Genomic DNA, 14497 nt, shown 5'->3' with positions numbered 1-14497 from the left:
ACTACTTTAATATAATAAAGGCTTTACTTACTTCAAAACTAGCAATAACATTAAAAATAGATTCTGATGTTGCCACAAATCCAGTTATTTAGAATGCAAAATAAAAAAAAAAGCTTAAACTTATGCAACAAATTGTACAATCAGCTGTATGAGACATGATTAGAATGAACAGCAAATTATGACAATGCAACCAAAGTTTGGCTTTTTTGATTTAAATATCCTATTCAAATTATTCTGTCCCCAATACTTTTTTTTTTTTAAATATATAAAGCAACTTATTCTCATGTCTAAGGCTAAGTATTAATATTCTTTGACTAATTAAAGTTATACTAAACTAGAAAATCCTAACAATCAAACTGTTGAAAACTATTGAAATGAGCCTAATCTGTGTGTCAGTGTCTCTAATAACCTGTTCAGTGCTGCTCTGCCTCTGCTGCTGCTGCTGTTTAATCCAGTCTACTACACAGCTCTACTACGGTCCGGAGGGGCTGTCACCGCGGCGGCTGCTCGCAGCTCGTAGCCGGGCTCACCGTGCAGTTGGCCGGCTTGCTCTGCAGGCTCTGGAGGGTCGGGCTGAGCCAGCAGAAGCCCAGGATGAAGAGGCTGAGGATGCCGCAGGCGATCAGGAACAAGCCCAGCCTGATGCTCTTGTCCTCGGCCTCGGAGTACTCGTACGACACGCGGATCTTCGCCATGACAGCCCCGCGGACACCTCCGCCGGCATGGAGAGGAGGAGAGGAGAGGGAGGGGGGGCGAGGAGGAGCAGGAGGAGCAGGAGGCGTGTGTATGTGTGTGTGTGTGTGGGTGTGTGTGTGTGTGTGTGTGTGCAGCTGAGAAACTGTTGAGTTGAAACACCGGCTGCTGTCTGTGAATCTGTTTTATCTCCCTCTGACTTCATTTGTGCCCCCTCCCCTTCCTCCCCCTCCTCCCCCCTCCCTGCTGCCTTTCTGAATTTATTCCAGTTTTCCTCCTCTAACCCTCTCTGGTTTCTTTTTGCCTTTTCATCACTATCTCTTCCCCAGTTCCTGTCGTTTATCTCCTCTTCTGTTCCTTTTAATTATCTGGTGCAAAAGCAATAACTCAGACCTCAGAGCTTTAAAGGGTTAACTCATTCAAATCACTTCTGCTCTAATAGACACCAATGTCATGCTGTTTTATCTTACTTTGGATCATTATTATTTATGCTTGTAACCCTTTAGTATCAGTAAAGAGAACTCTATCATAACTTTATATCTGTGTCAGCTCTAATACACATTAAAGCCCAAAAACATCCCCACCTGGATCTAATAAGTAAATATAGACTGGAAGAACCTGTGGATGATGACTGAAGTGATTCATGTTTCAGCTGCAAAAAAGTTCTTGAACTGATGCAGTTTCTTGTTTATTAAACAGTTTGATAGAGAGCATAAAGACTAGGGCTGTGTACTGGCAAGAATCTGGCGATACGATACAAATCACAATACTAGGATCACGATATATATCACGATACTGTTAAATAGGCAATTTTTTGTTTGTTTGTTTTTAAATGTTTATTTCCTTGAAGAAATGAATTACACCAGTAATATGCACAAATACTAAACACATTTTTATTTGATCACAACAGGATCTAATACTATATCAGAAAATATTCCTGTGTTCAAACTTAAATTCTGTTTTACAGACATTACAGTTTAAGATCTTGTGCAAATGTTCATATTCTATTAGTTCAAAACTAACATCATAACATTATTTTTGTGCAATCCCAACAAAGGAACTAACATTATTGAATAAAAGAATGTTAAATAATAAAAAACAAAAATGAACCTCCACAATATCTGCATTTGAATAAACACCTAAAAATATCGATACAGTACTTTTTAAATATTGATACAGTATTGTGAAATGAAATATTGCGATATATTGCAGAACCGATATTTTCTTACACCCCTAATAAAGACTAGACCAGGGGTGCCCAATCCTGGTCCTTGAGAGCTACTATCCTGCATGTTTTAGATGTTTCCCTCTTCCAACACACCTGACGGTCATTATCAGGCTTCTGCAGAGCTTGATGATAGATTTATCATTTGAATCAGGTGTGTTACAAGAGGGACACATCTAAAACATGCAGGATAGTAGATCTCTAGGACCAAGATTGGGCACCCCTGGACTGGACTATGGAGCAATGGAAAAAGGTCATGTGATCTAAGGAGTCCACACTGATCTGGTTCCAGAGTGACGAAGAGGGGTAGACGAAGTGATTACCCATCATGCCTAGTGCTGACAGTATAACACAAGTGTTATAATCTGATGTCACTTCAGTTGGTCAGGTCTATGTCATTTGTCCAAAAAAAGGATAGAAATAAATGTTTTCATATTGCATTAACTGATCAAAATGATGTCATGGTGAGTGGGTGTTGTAATCACAGCTAAAAGCCGACTGATAAAATATTAGCATGTGGGACGCTTTCTGGATCTGGGTCTGCAAAATACACTGATCAGCCATTACATCTGACCACTAACAGGAGAAGTGGTCATAATATTTATTATTTCATCAGAGTGGGACCTTTCACTGGGTTGGATGAACAGTTTTAGGCAGCAAGTGAATATTTAGTCCTCAAAGAGTTGGTGTGTTGGAAGCAGCAAAAGGAGCAACATAAGGAACTGATGATGAAGATTGGAATATAGTACACAAACTACCTGCTAGATTATTGTGTTGGGATAAAGCATACAAACAATAGAAAACACGCAGTGTGGCATCAGTGGTGTTTAGTTTATTTGTCAAAGAGATATGATCCTATTGACAGATGACCAAATACAACATGTCATTATATGGAATACAATTAGTCTTAGACTTAGACAAACTTTATTGTCATTCAGGTATGCACAAAGTGTATACAGACTGAAATGTTGTTGCATTTGGATCAGGGCAAGAATGTAATGTAAAGTGTTCAGTTGTTTAATAAATAATGATAAAATACTACTATACAGTTATTAAAAATGTATGTACATGTGTGCAAAATACAGCAGTGATTTAAAATGAGCAACAGGGATAAAAAGCAGCAGTGTTGTTAGGAGCAGTGCAATTATGTTTTTCTCAAATGTTGAACACTGTTGTAGGACTCAACACATGAGTATCACCTTTGACCAAGTTCAGTGAATACATAATGAGTCCCAGTTACACTTTATTGATCAAGAATAAATCACATTATCACAATCATGTCATGGGAAAAGCTTAAATATTTGATTCAAACTTTATGGATAAATTGTGCTGTGTTTAGATGCATTAACCTGTTCCATTTTGTAATATTACATTTTTAGACTTTGTTTGACCAGCGTTGTGTGAAACATCTTCATCTCATTTGTACAGCTTTGAGATGAAGTCAACTCATCTTTTTATGGTGAGCATCAGTTGTGGTCTGAATGGGAGTAAACCCCTGCAGACAGACTCAACATCTGGAAGAATCACTGAAAGCAGAGGAGCACAGGCTGTTGGAGCAGCACGTTAATGGTGTCACAATCACATATGGCTGCAATTCTCAAGTGTCCACATACTTTTGGATAGCAGTAGTGTAGCCTGCAGCTATCTGGGTTGTTTCTGTGGTTTCACCCCCCACACACACACACCCCTCCCCTCCTTTCTCTCTCTTTCTGTATTTGCAGGTTAAGCGATGCTCGCTCGCCCCAGTGGTCTGATGATTCAATCCAGATTTGTGTTTTATTTCGCTGGTGGCTGCTTGTTGTTCTCTCACTGTTACATGCAGGATGAGATAAGCCTCTTAGCAGAGAGACAGCACATCACTCTCTCAGAAACATCCTCTTTTTCTCGGGGCACAAACAAGACAAAATATTGGCTTTTTGTATAAAGATATATGAATTTGATAAATAACATTTCAATGACTTTGACAAGCTAATCTGTGTAAACATGACAAAATACTTCCATTGCAAAGGGTCGTTTAGAGACGTTTCAATAACCACAGGGCTTCCACATATGGATTTTGTCATAAAAATGGTGCTCAAATGTCCATTTATTCTGAACATTAGATAGACTCTTTCCTAATCTGAGTCAATATTAATAGGATAGTAAATGTCAATTTTATTATTTTGCTAGGATTGAAAGCTCCTGAACTATTACACAGACTTTATGATGTGATCAACTTACTGTTTACAAAGTCGTGAATGAACTTAAAAGGCCCCATATTGTGGAAATGAGTTGATTATGTTTTACCATTGACGAGATTTACTCCAGATTCCATTTTGTAACTCCATGACCAATAGCTGTCTAAAAAGCTAAAATGTACATATTTTGCCCTATAAGTCACTGGGACAAGTGCAAAGTGGAGAGTGTTGCCTTGACACAAAACCCTACCCTGAAAAGTATATTATTCCTGGCTGATGTGCATCAATTATATCACTGCAAAAGCTTCCAGTGGTGACAAATGTTGTGGATGATTGGATGGATTTTATTTTGGAGAGTTTCCTTGACCTATCCAGAGTCTGTTTAGACTGTTTACAGCACAGATTCCATCAGAGTGAGGACAGAGGTGAACTAAAACATACCACGGTGGAGTGGAAGGACAGGATGACATTTTTATATTGTGTTATGTTGGATTTTTGTGCATGTTTACACTGTAAAAAAGGAATATCTAAAGTAAATAAACAGACATGAATTTGGAAAATTTTATCTTGAAAGATTCTTTTTTAAATTTATTGAGACTTAATCAATCTTAAGATTGTTTGACTTGTTCCAAGAATTTTCATCTTGAGCTACCCCACTTAGGTATTAAAACTAATTTTAAGCAATATTTACAACAAAACAAGCTACATTGTTGGGAGATGAGTATATGGTGGACACAGCAACTGTTTGCCCTCAAAAAATTTTACTTGTTTTATGAAGTTTTGCCATAATTTTACTGGTAGATCATTTTAGTTGAAATGCAACATTGTAACCCAATAATGTGTTTAGTTTTCTAATTTTTGTACAGGCCTTTTTTTGCAGTGTATAAACAATGATAACTGCCAATTTAATATATAGATATGTTTTAGTTGCAGCCCATTATGTGGTAACTTAATTTAAAATTTTAACATATCTTTCATGTTACTTTTGATTTACTTTCACCAATTGGTGCGTAACAGGATGGAAACCAGTGAATTTAATATATATATATATATATATATATATATATATATATATATATATATATATATATATATATATATATATATATATATATATATATATATATACATATACACACACACACATACATACATACATACACACACACACACACATATATATATATATATATATATATATATATATATATATATATATTCCATTGGGTTGCAAATGTTTTTCAACTGTGAACCACCTCATAAACTATGTTAGTACGACACTTATGACTGAAACCATCTGTTGACTTACATTATTTAGCTACACATGAGTGCAGAGGGCAGATTTATTGTTATGCAATAAGACAAATCAAGTCATTTCCATACTGTTCGTCACCATTTGTCAGTCTTGATCACACTTTTCAAATTCTCAAATTGCCATTTGGTGCCAAGACTGTTGTATTTCTGAAGTATTCATCATGTTCACTACCTTCACTTATTATCTTGCCATTATAGCTCAACTTGTAATAAGCTAAAAGTTGGTCAGTGGTCTAATTTAAACAACAATTTAGACTGATATGGAAACTAAAACAGAAATCTTTTGAAGGATCTCATGGTTAAGGTATTTTCATTTGTAGCTTGATTGTATTCACTGTTAAAATGTGTGATTTAATAGTCTCTTTGGGGCCTGTGGTGGTATCATGTAGTTTGGAATTCATCCTCCGTAGTAACATTCCTTTAAACAAGTGATTAGATAAAACATTTAAGAATAAAAGTACTCTATGATAATGCTGAATACAAAAACAATGAGAAACTGATGACTAAACATTACAAAATAAAATGAAATTAACATTATATGTCATGATATCCCCACCCTCATGTTTCTGTCTTTTTTAATGAATGTGATTTGCTTTATGCATGTGTTGGCTGCATCCTTACCTGTACTGTCTACTTTCTTTACTGTACTTCATTACTTGCTGCTGTGATAATAGTCTGTCCACACAGATCAATAAAGATTCATTTTATCACGTGTATATGTGTGGGGAGTGTGATTGCTGTTAAAGATGCAATCAGCTGTCCAAAATGGCCTCAGAGGACTCAGGTCAATGGGTTGGTGGAAATGCATTGATTTCTCTGCCTCTCGACCTGCACTGAAGAGGCCAGTAGATGCAAAAAACCTGCCACCTGTTGACAAACTGAAAGCTGATGATCCAAATCCAACTGCCCACACATAACAGTTAGGTGTCTGCAGAGGGTGATTTAATTTTTCTTCAGGGCTTTAAAAAGAAGCAATGGTGCAGTTACAGACAGCAGTGTCTTAAATTTAAAGCTGTGTTCAGTCATTATGACCACTAGGAGGCAGAAGGATCAGCCAACAAACAGCAGACAGACAGAAGCTGTTTCTCAAAGTCAAGGATTCCTCCTTTGTTGTCAGGTCCTTCATAGTCCAGGAGAGTCTGTCCTACTGATCAATACGTCCATGAATGGAACAGTCCACCGAATGCAGAATGTGTCACAGACAAGGTCCTGCCCCCTATTTTGTGGCCCATAATGCATCTATTTGACATGGTTATTACTTAAATCCTTTAAACCCTAAGCCTAAAATAGTCCATCTGAACTTTTTTCTTATTTTGACTATAAAAAGTTTAGAAAATGTGCTGTGAGTGAGTCCTTTTGCCCATTTTTCCAGAGCACTTAGAACTTTCAAAATCTAGCAGTCATTTACAATTGGCTGCATGTTAAAATACTGTAAAAACAGCTTATTCTCCAACTGCTAGTACAGACGTGAGTGAAATTACCATAATGACCCAATGAAGCCTATAAAGCGCAATGTCTCAGGTGTTAGAAACAGTTGGAATTTTCTCAATTGCACAAATAGTGAAAGAGTCATAGCCATCCAAACTGCATATGGAAAGGGTGTGTCAGCGATGACACGTCAGGTTTTAAAGAGTTAAGTAGGCATTATGTAAATAAAAAATATCATCTTATTGTTTTTTTAAGCACATTTTTTGTATGATTATATTATAAACTCTATACTGTCTCAGTATTTCTTTGTTTTATTATCTGAGCACTTTCCTGTGGAAATTCCATTTATTTATAATGAACACATAAATGAATTATATTTATATATGAAATGTGCCATGTAATGTAAATGATACCCTACGTATATTTAAATGTATATAGGATTATGTGTGTTTAAAGATCAGTGAGGATCTCCAGAAGCAGAAAATTCTATGAGGTAATGAATCAGCCCACAGCAGGCTCATGGTAAAAGTCCCTCTGTGAAGTGTAGTATTTAGTTAAGCTCCAGTCTTCTTCCTTTTATTTACATAGTACCAACTATAATGCATGATTATATCAAAGTACTTCACAAATTTAGGTTAAGGACTTAAAAGTGTTGCATGGAACGGAAACCCAACAAATTCCACAAGAGCAAGGGAGGAAAAAAACTTTTACAGAAAGAGAACCCTGAGACAGAACTGGGATCCAGGGAGGGAACCACCTGTCTCCACCGGCTGGGATTAGTGGAAAGAGGAGAGAGAAAAGACAACAACAGAACGTTACCAAAGTGAACCCTCTACCCATTCAGTCAACTGATTGTTTGTTCACCGCTGCTCTCTCCTCATTTTCTGAGTGTAGAGGAAAAATTTAACACAAGCAAGGAACTTTATTTTTAAAGTTAACCAACAATTGGAGATCAGCAGGTGAAAAAACATTTTAAAAAATGCATGTGTTTTAAATCTGTGTTGGTTGAAACCAGAACATTTGTGGTAATGGAGATAGAAATACAGTGAGTGAATAGATTGAAATTCACTAACATTAAAGTCAGTCAGTTAAATCGATGAATAATTAGGCCACATGAACATGATTAGTAATAATTAGTTATGGTTACAAGTTTAAAGTTTTAAAGAATTTGTCAAGCACAAAATAGCTGGTAGTAAAGTATCTCGTGACTATTTTGCTGTTTTATATGTTATTATTATAGATTCTGGTGTAATATAGTTCTTTTTTTACTCCACATTCTTCAGCATTCCTCTGTCTTCTCATTCAACACACAAGAGTTAAGTTTTCAATGAACAAAATAATCTTTAAATCAGTTCCTGGTATCAAGTTATTGCCTTCTTTAGAAAGAAAGCCTGCAATAAACAGGACAGTGTACAGCAAACAGGTCATCATCGAGAAATAAACCTTGCAAGGGTGATGAAAACAAAGACCATTTGGCGCTAATGACATTAGCCCTTACATTACATATAGAATTATTACTTAATTTTGGTTTGCTAGGGGATCTATGTGATAAAGAATCTAATGTAATCCATCATCAGTGTATAAGCAATCATAAAATTCATGTTCATATTTTACCCATTTTTTGGAAACTTTAGGAACAGGTTTTAAGCTCCTTCTAGTTGTAATAACCTTTGGCTGCACAGGTTTTGTTTATAACTAGTGGATTACTGGGGTTGCTAGGGCTAAAGAGGTTAAGAACTTTGTGGTATTCAAGTAAACAAGACATACAAAAAACTAGACCTAAAACTTTCATCTCTGTCCAGAAAGGAGATCTCTTGCTTTTGCAGGTGAAGCAATTAAAACATGTTAAATTTGAGCATTACTGGTCCAATATTAGAAACGTTTGATACAGATGAACAAATCAACAAACAAGTGGTGCCAGGTATAACAAACCACACCCCTCGCACGTATTGTAGCTTATTTTGGCATCAGTCCAGGTGATGTCATTATGTCTGTGTGTGGGGTGATGTCTCTATGTCTATATGTGGCAAGTTTGAAGTAAACTGAAACAAAATTAATTGTTTTTATAGACATTTGAAATGTCTCCCATTATAAGTAAATGGGAGCAAAAAAAAAAGATTTTAAAAATTCATAAAAAATTTGAACTTTAACTAGACCTACTTTTCCCAAAATGTAACAACATCTATTCTGGGTCACAGGCAATCTATAAACCAAATTTGGTATGTATTCAGCCACTAGTTTTGCTGCTAGAGTGTTAACAAACAAACAAACAAACAAACAAACAAACAAACAAACAAACCAAAGCAAAACAAAGCAAAGCAAAGCAAAGCAAAGCAAAGCAAAGCAAAGCAAAACAAAACAAAACAAAAACAACACTCCTTGCCTCCCCTTCGGGGGGGGGGGGGGTTGTAAGTATAGAACTTTGGCCACTTTTGGATATTTTAATATGTAAATGTTGCATATTACCTTTAAATGCTGTTCAAGTCTTTTGTGCCCTACAAACTAAAAACAGGGCAATAAGCTCAAAATTTGGAATGGTTTTAGGTTTAAAATGGTCAAATACTCCAGATCAGCAAAAGCATGATCATTCTGCAGCTGCAGAGTAAAAATATCAGCGTCATCCTTTAAACGGTAGTGGACATGCAGCATTATCTCTGTGCTCCTCTCCATCTCGGCCTGTTGCATAAACGTGAAAGGCTGCAGAATAAAGCCAAAGCATTATGCATTGGTAATCAGGGAGGCATGTGGCAGGATTATTATCATCTCTGCAGATCAAAAGATTACAAATAATAACGGACATCAGCGTGGAAGAACACGAGTCTCTGCAGAGAACCACAGGAGCATTTGAAAGCAATGGTTTTATGTATGAAGTATGTATGTATGTATGTATGCACTACCATACATTTACTGACTTTTGAATTATTACTGACACCTGAGATTAAAACTGGAGAGAAAAACAAAATCAGAGGGATTATTGATACATATGAAAGATCTGAAAGGCAGTATGTGTCGACATTTGGCATCCACTGTGGACGGGATTTCATGCAATAAAACAAACAAAAGGATGGAAAAGGGCATTTAGATGATGCGATTAGGCTGCACAATATTTGTTTCTGCTGTCCTGAAATAACAGAACCAGCACAAACACAAAGAGCTGCTGTGTTTTAACTGCAGAAGCAACATTTGGCTGAAAATCCTACCATCAACAGTGAACGACAGCCCAGTTTTATCCCTCCTCATGGAGACGATCCTGCAGCTCTGAAAGCAATGTCAGGCACCAAATCTGGATCTCAGCACACACTCGTTTCATAACAAGCTGCTTTCTCATTGTTTATATGCTGTTATTAAAATTCTGAGGTTATATTCAACAGGTTAATATTTGTTTAAAACACAGCCTCGGTGCAGATACTGAGTGTTGCTGCTTGCTTAGTTCAGCTTATTTTCTTTTCAGTCATTTATTACAGTAAGTGTGATTCTTAAAACATAAATTATGATAAAATCTTTTCAGTTGTTTTTATTTCTATTGGAAAAGAAGGCTAGAGGCAAAAATAATGGCAGCACGGAGAGAAGTTAGCCTCCTAATAGAACTGAGCAGAGGTGTGAATCTGAAGCTACATAGATACAGCTCTAAAAAAATAAGAGGCCACTGCAAAATTATCACCTTCTCTGATTTTACCTTTTATAGGTATGTGTTTGAGTAAAATGAACATTTTTGTTTTATTCTCTAAACTACTGACAACATTTCTCCCAAATTTCAAATAAAAATGTTATTATTTAGAGAATGTGTTTGCAGAACATGACACATGGCCAAAATAACAAAAAGATGCAGAGTTTTCAGACCTTAAATAATGCAAAGAAAACCAGTTCATATTCATTTCTAAACAACACAATACTAATGTTGTAAATTGGGAAAAGTTCAGACATCAGTATTTGGTGGAATAACCCTGATTTTCAATGACAGCTGTCACGTTTCTTGTCTCTCCACCGTTGCTGTTGGATGACTTTATGCAGCTCCTGGTATAGAAGTTCAAGAAGCTCAGTAATGTTCCATGGCTGTGACCATCCATCTTCCTCCAGAAGTTTTCAAAGTGGGTTCAGGTTTGGAGATTGGGCTAGCCATGACAGGGTCTTCATCTGGTGGTCCATCATCCACACCTTTATTGACCTAGCTGAGGCCAGGAGCATTGTCCTGATAGAAAAACCAGTCCTCAGAGTTTGGGAACATCATCAGAGCAGAAGTCCAGTAGTTTTCAATAGTTATTTTTGGATTCCAGTTACTTTTGTGGTACTAATAGCACTGTTTTTGCCTATTGTAAGAAGATAGTGATGGCCCCAGTAGTGCTGTTTATACTTCTCCTTCTTAAATAAGACATGGATCAGGTGTTTATTCAGTAGAATAAGGTGTTTGTGTTGGAATTCAACAGACACAGGAATGGAACGGCTGTCATACATGCAGACATGCTGATTTCACAGGAAAATGCGGCAGTCTCTGAATTTTTTCCAGAGTTGTATAACATGTTGTCTGCAGCTGAGGCAGTGGAGACGCTAAGCAAAGGCTCACAGCCCCAGATACCGTACACAAGAGAAGAAACAAGATGTTCTCCACCAACCCAAGTATGCTCTCCTCACAGTGGCAGGGTACCTAGAACCCCTTTTCCACCATCATTCCCAGGAACTTTTATTATCACAAACTTATCTAACTGGGTAAGAGAATTCCTGATGATCTGCATGCTTTGTGTTTCCACTAGACCTCAAAGTTCTTGGAAATGTACTCAAACTGGGCTTACCAAGCTCCACTGAATTTCTTTTGAGTGATTTCTGCAAATATGTTTGACAAGGTCCAGGCTGTTTTGAGTGCATTCAAATATTTTCTTTAGTGTATTAGTATGGACTGGAGGTCCTAAGGTCAAGATGGGAGACACCTCCAAAGGTCATCGAGAACAAACAAGCCAAGATCCAGACTGATAAGGTGGAGATGGCCAACCAGGCTGACATAGTGGTGGTGGATAAACATCAGAAAACAGCGGAGGTGGTACTTGTAGCAATCCCGGGTGATAGCAACATCAGGAAGTAAGAACACGAGAAGTCTGAGAATAAAGGAGTGATGGGGGCACTGGGGGCAGTGACCCCCAGGCTGGGTGGGTGGAACCAGCAGATACCAGGAACAACATCTGAGATCTCTGTCCAGAAGAGCACAGACCTAGGAGCAGCTAAGACCCCGAACCCTTAGGCTTCCAGGGCCTCTGGTAGAGGACCAGAGCCTGAAGGAGACACAGTACTGGTCAGTACTGTCTACAGTGAAATACAACTCAGAGATCAAGTCAACATCCTAATATCACTACTTTTTTGTTTGAATTCTACCTCTGTGCACCTTTTAGGTGTCATACATTCAATTTCTCCTTGTTTTACTGTGTGCAATAATGAACAAAACAACACAATAATCCTGTCCTGAGACACACTAATGCTCCCAGTTTAGTTGATGTGTGAATGTTATCTATGCATGAGCCTGATGGGGTTTTTCTACTCAAGTAAGAAACCAAAAGATCTAATCTATAATAACAGTTTTAGTTTCAATTGTCTCACTCGAACACAAACTCCAAAAACAGGTGGAAATTAATTCAAGTCAATAAATGATCTATGGATGATGACAACTGTGTCTGTGTTAATTTTATTACTTTCACATCTTAAAGGTTTCCTAGGAAACATCCACGCAGGCTTGTTTTCATATATTGTCAGAGTTCTGTCTGATGAACTCTGTAATTAATGATGTGCATAAATAGAAATAAAAAGAGGAATGTGTCTGAAAACAATATTATTCCAACCTTATGTGCAACAGTGGTTGGTTATTTTCCAGTTGTGTATGAGAAAATCTTCACTTAAGATGTTTTTTGGAAATTATTTCTAACAAGGCTTAAAACAAATCTATTACAATAAAATATTTTATATAAATGATGTGAAGTTGACATTCTTCTGTAAAACAGCCCACAGCAGATGACTCTGTTCTGGTCCTCAAAGCTAAAACCTGCAGGTTTTTATTATTTTAATTCCAAAAATTGACTGTAATGATTAATAACACAGAGGCTGAAAGTGTCAATATTCAGCTCATCATCTTCCAGTCTTTATCTTCTTTCATAAATCTCTTCACCTGCACATGGACAGTCATCACATTAATTCAATTTCTGATTAAATTTCATTTCAGCCCCTCTTTTTACTTCTTTTTACCCTCATTTCCTTCATGTCTTTGTGTTTTCTCTTTTTAGTTTCTCAGCTGGGTTCAGGTTCTTGTTTGGGATCCAGCATCTACAGAATCATTTCCTTTCCTACTCTCAGAACATTATTTATTGAGCTGCAGTAAAATCAGAGACTTCATTTCCCTAATCTTAGAGCTTAGTCTTTTCCTTTTTAGCGGTTTTGTGTATTTTAATGTTAAGAATGTGTGCTTACCTGTAGATCATAAACTCATTCTCATCCTTTAACAGTTAATGTCATCATAAACTCTGTATTTATGTTTTCTGGTCATCACAGTCAGCTGTATTAACTTCTATGAAAAATTGAAATAAATGTCACTTAATTAATTCATGATTAAATAAAAAACACATCAAATGCAACCAAAAACTTATGGCCGTTACAGCCTCTGTGTCATATTATCGATCATTTTTGCAGCATAAATAAAAATAAACATGTCTTAATTCACAGGTAACTTGAACTGTAATGACAGAGGAGTTTGGTTTCCAGAGGTTTACCTGTGGATCTGAAACAGCTGATCACATGGTGGCCTCTAGTGGACAAAGCACAGAAGTACATCAAATTAACTGATGATCCTCCCCTGTGTTTGCACGCATTCCTTTAAAACAAAATGTACAGTCAGATACTAATGTGAACACAGCAGTTCCTTATTCTTATCTAGAATAATGTCAAATCTAACAAAAGCAGCAGATGTGCATTTAACTGCTGCAACTGATCATCTGGGAGATTCTTGTTAAACTAAAGTTTTGTTACAGCTTTAAAAGTGATATTTAATCTTTGAAGTTGGTGAATATTGCTCAGTTTATGGAGCAGAGCCAGATACAGACACTGATACAGATTCAGTGTCTGTAAAGGGAATATAAAGGCAAGAACTGCAACTATATATTTACAATTAATAGTATATGACAAAAGGAATCAATGTAAGGATTTCAGTCAAATACTTTGAGCATACAGGGTTTCGCAGGTGGAATGTTTAAGGCACTTAATAATAGAGATTACATATCCATATCTACATAAAATTGTTCCTATAATAAATAGTGGTTGAGTATGACTGAAAGGTAATGGTGTAGTACAATAATGGTAGGATTAAACCTATAATCATCACTTGAACATCATTAAGTTGAAGGGAACAAATAGTTTTAAGCACTTAAAAATAAAAGACAGATTTGCTTTTCTCTGGTCTTTCATGGGGTAGACCTAATTACTACTTTTACTTGATCATTTTATATGATCATAAAGAGCCCAAGAGTCTGATAAAGCTACATAATCAAATATATAAATGAACATTGAATGAACAGATATTTAGGAGTTTAATAGTTTTGTTAAAAATAATTTTAAAAATCATTGGGTTATGCTAATTGATCAGCAACAACAGGTCATTTTACAAATCAGTGTTGTCAGCACCAAAATGAAA

General features: G+C 36.5%; 1 protein-coding gene across 2 annotated transcripts in view; it reads right to left on the bottom strand.

The window, feature by feature from the left end:
• LOC115429482 (calcium-activated potassium channel subunit beta-4) overlaps positions 1-824 on the bottom strand; it is a 46306-nt gene extending 45482 nt beyond the window's left edge. For both annotated transcript variants that reach the window (XR_003936790.1, XM_030148974.1), the window contains exon 1: positions 531-824. Coding sequence is in view for 1 of the 2 variants with exons in the window: in XM_030148974.1 (XP_030004834.1) it covers positions 531-695 (165 nt within the window). In the remaining variant the exon portion in view is untranslated. The remainder of the gene's footprint in view (positions 1-530) is intronic.
• Between the last annotated feature and the right edge of the window lie 13673 nt (positions 825-14497).

Source organism: Sphaeramia orbicularis, chromosome 12, assembly GCF_902148855.1.
Source record: "Sphaeramia orbicularis chromosome 12, fSphaOr1.1, whole genome shotgun sequence".
Taxonomy (NCBI): Eukaryota; Metazoa; Chordata; class Actinopteri; order Kurtiformes; family Apogonidae; genus Sphaeramia; species Sphaeramia orbicularis.
Note: the sequence above shows the minus strand (reverse complement) of the source record. Positions and strands in the feature narration are given on the sequence as shown.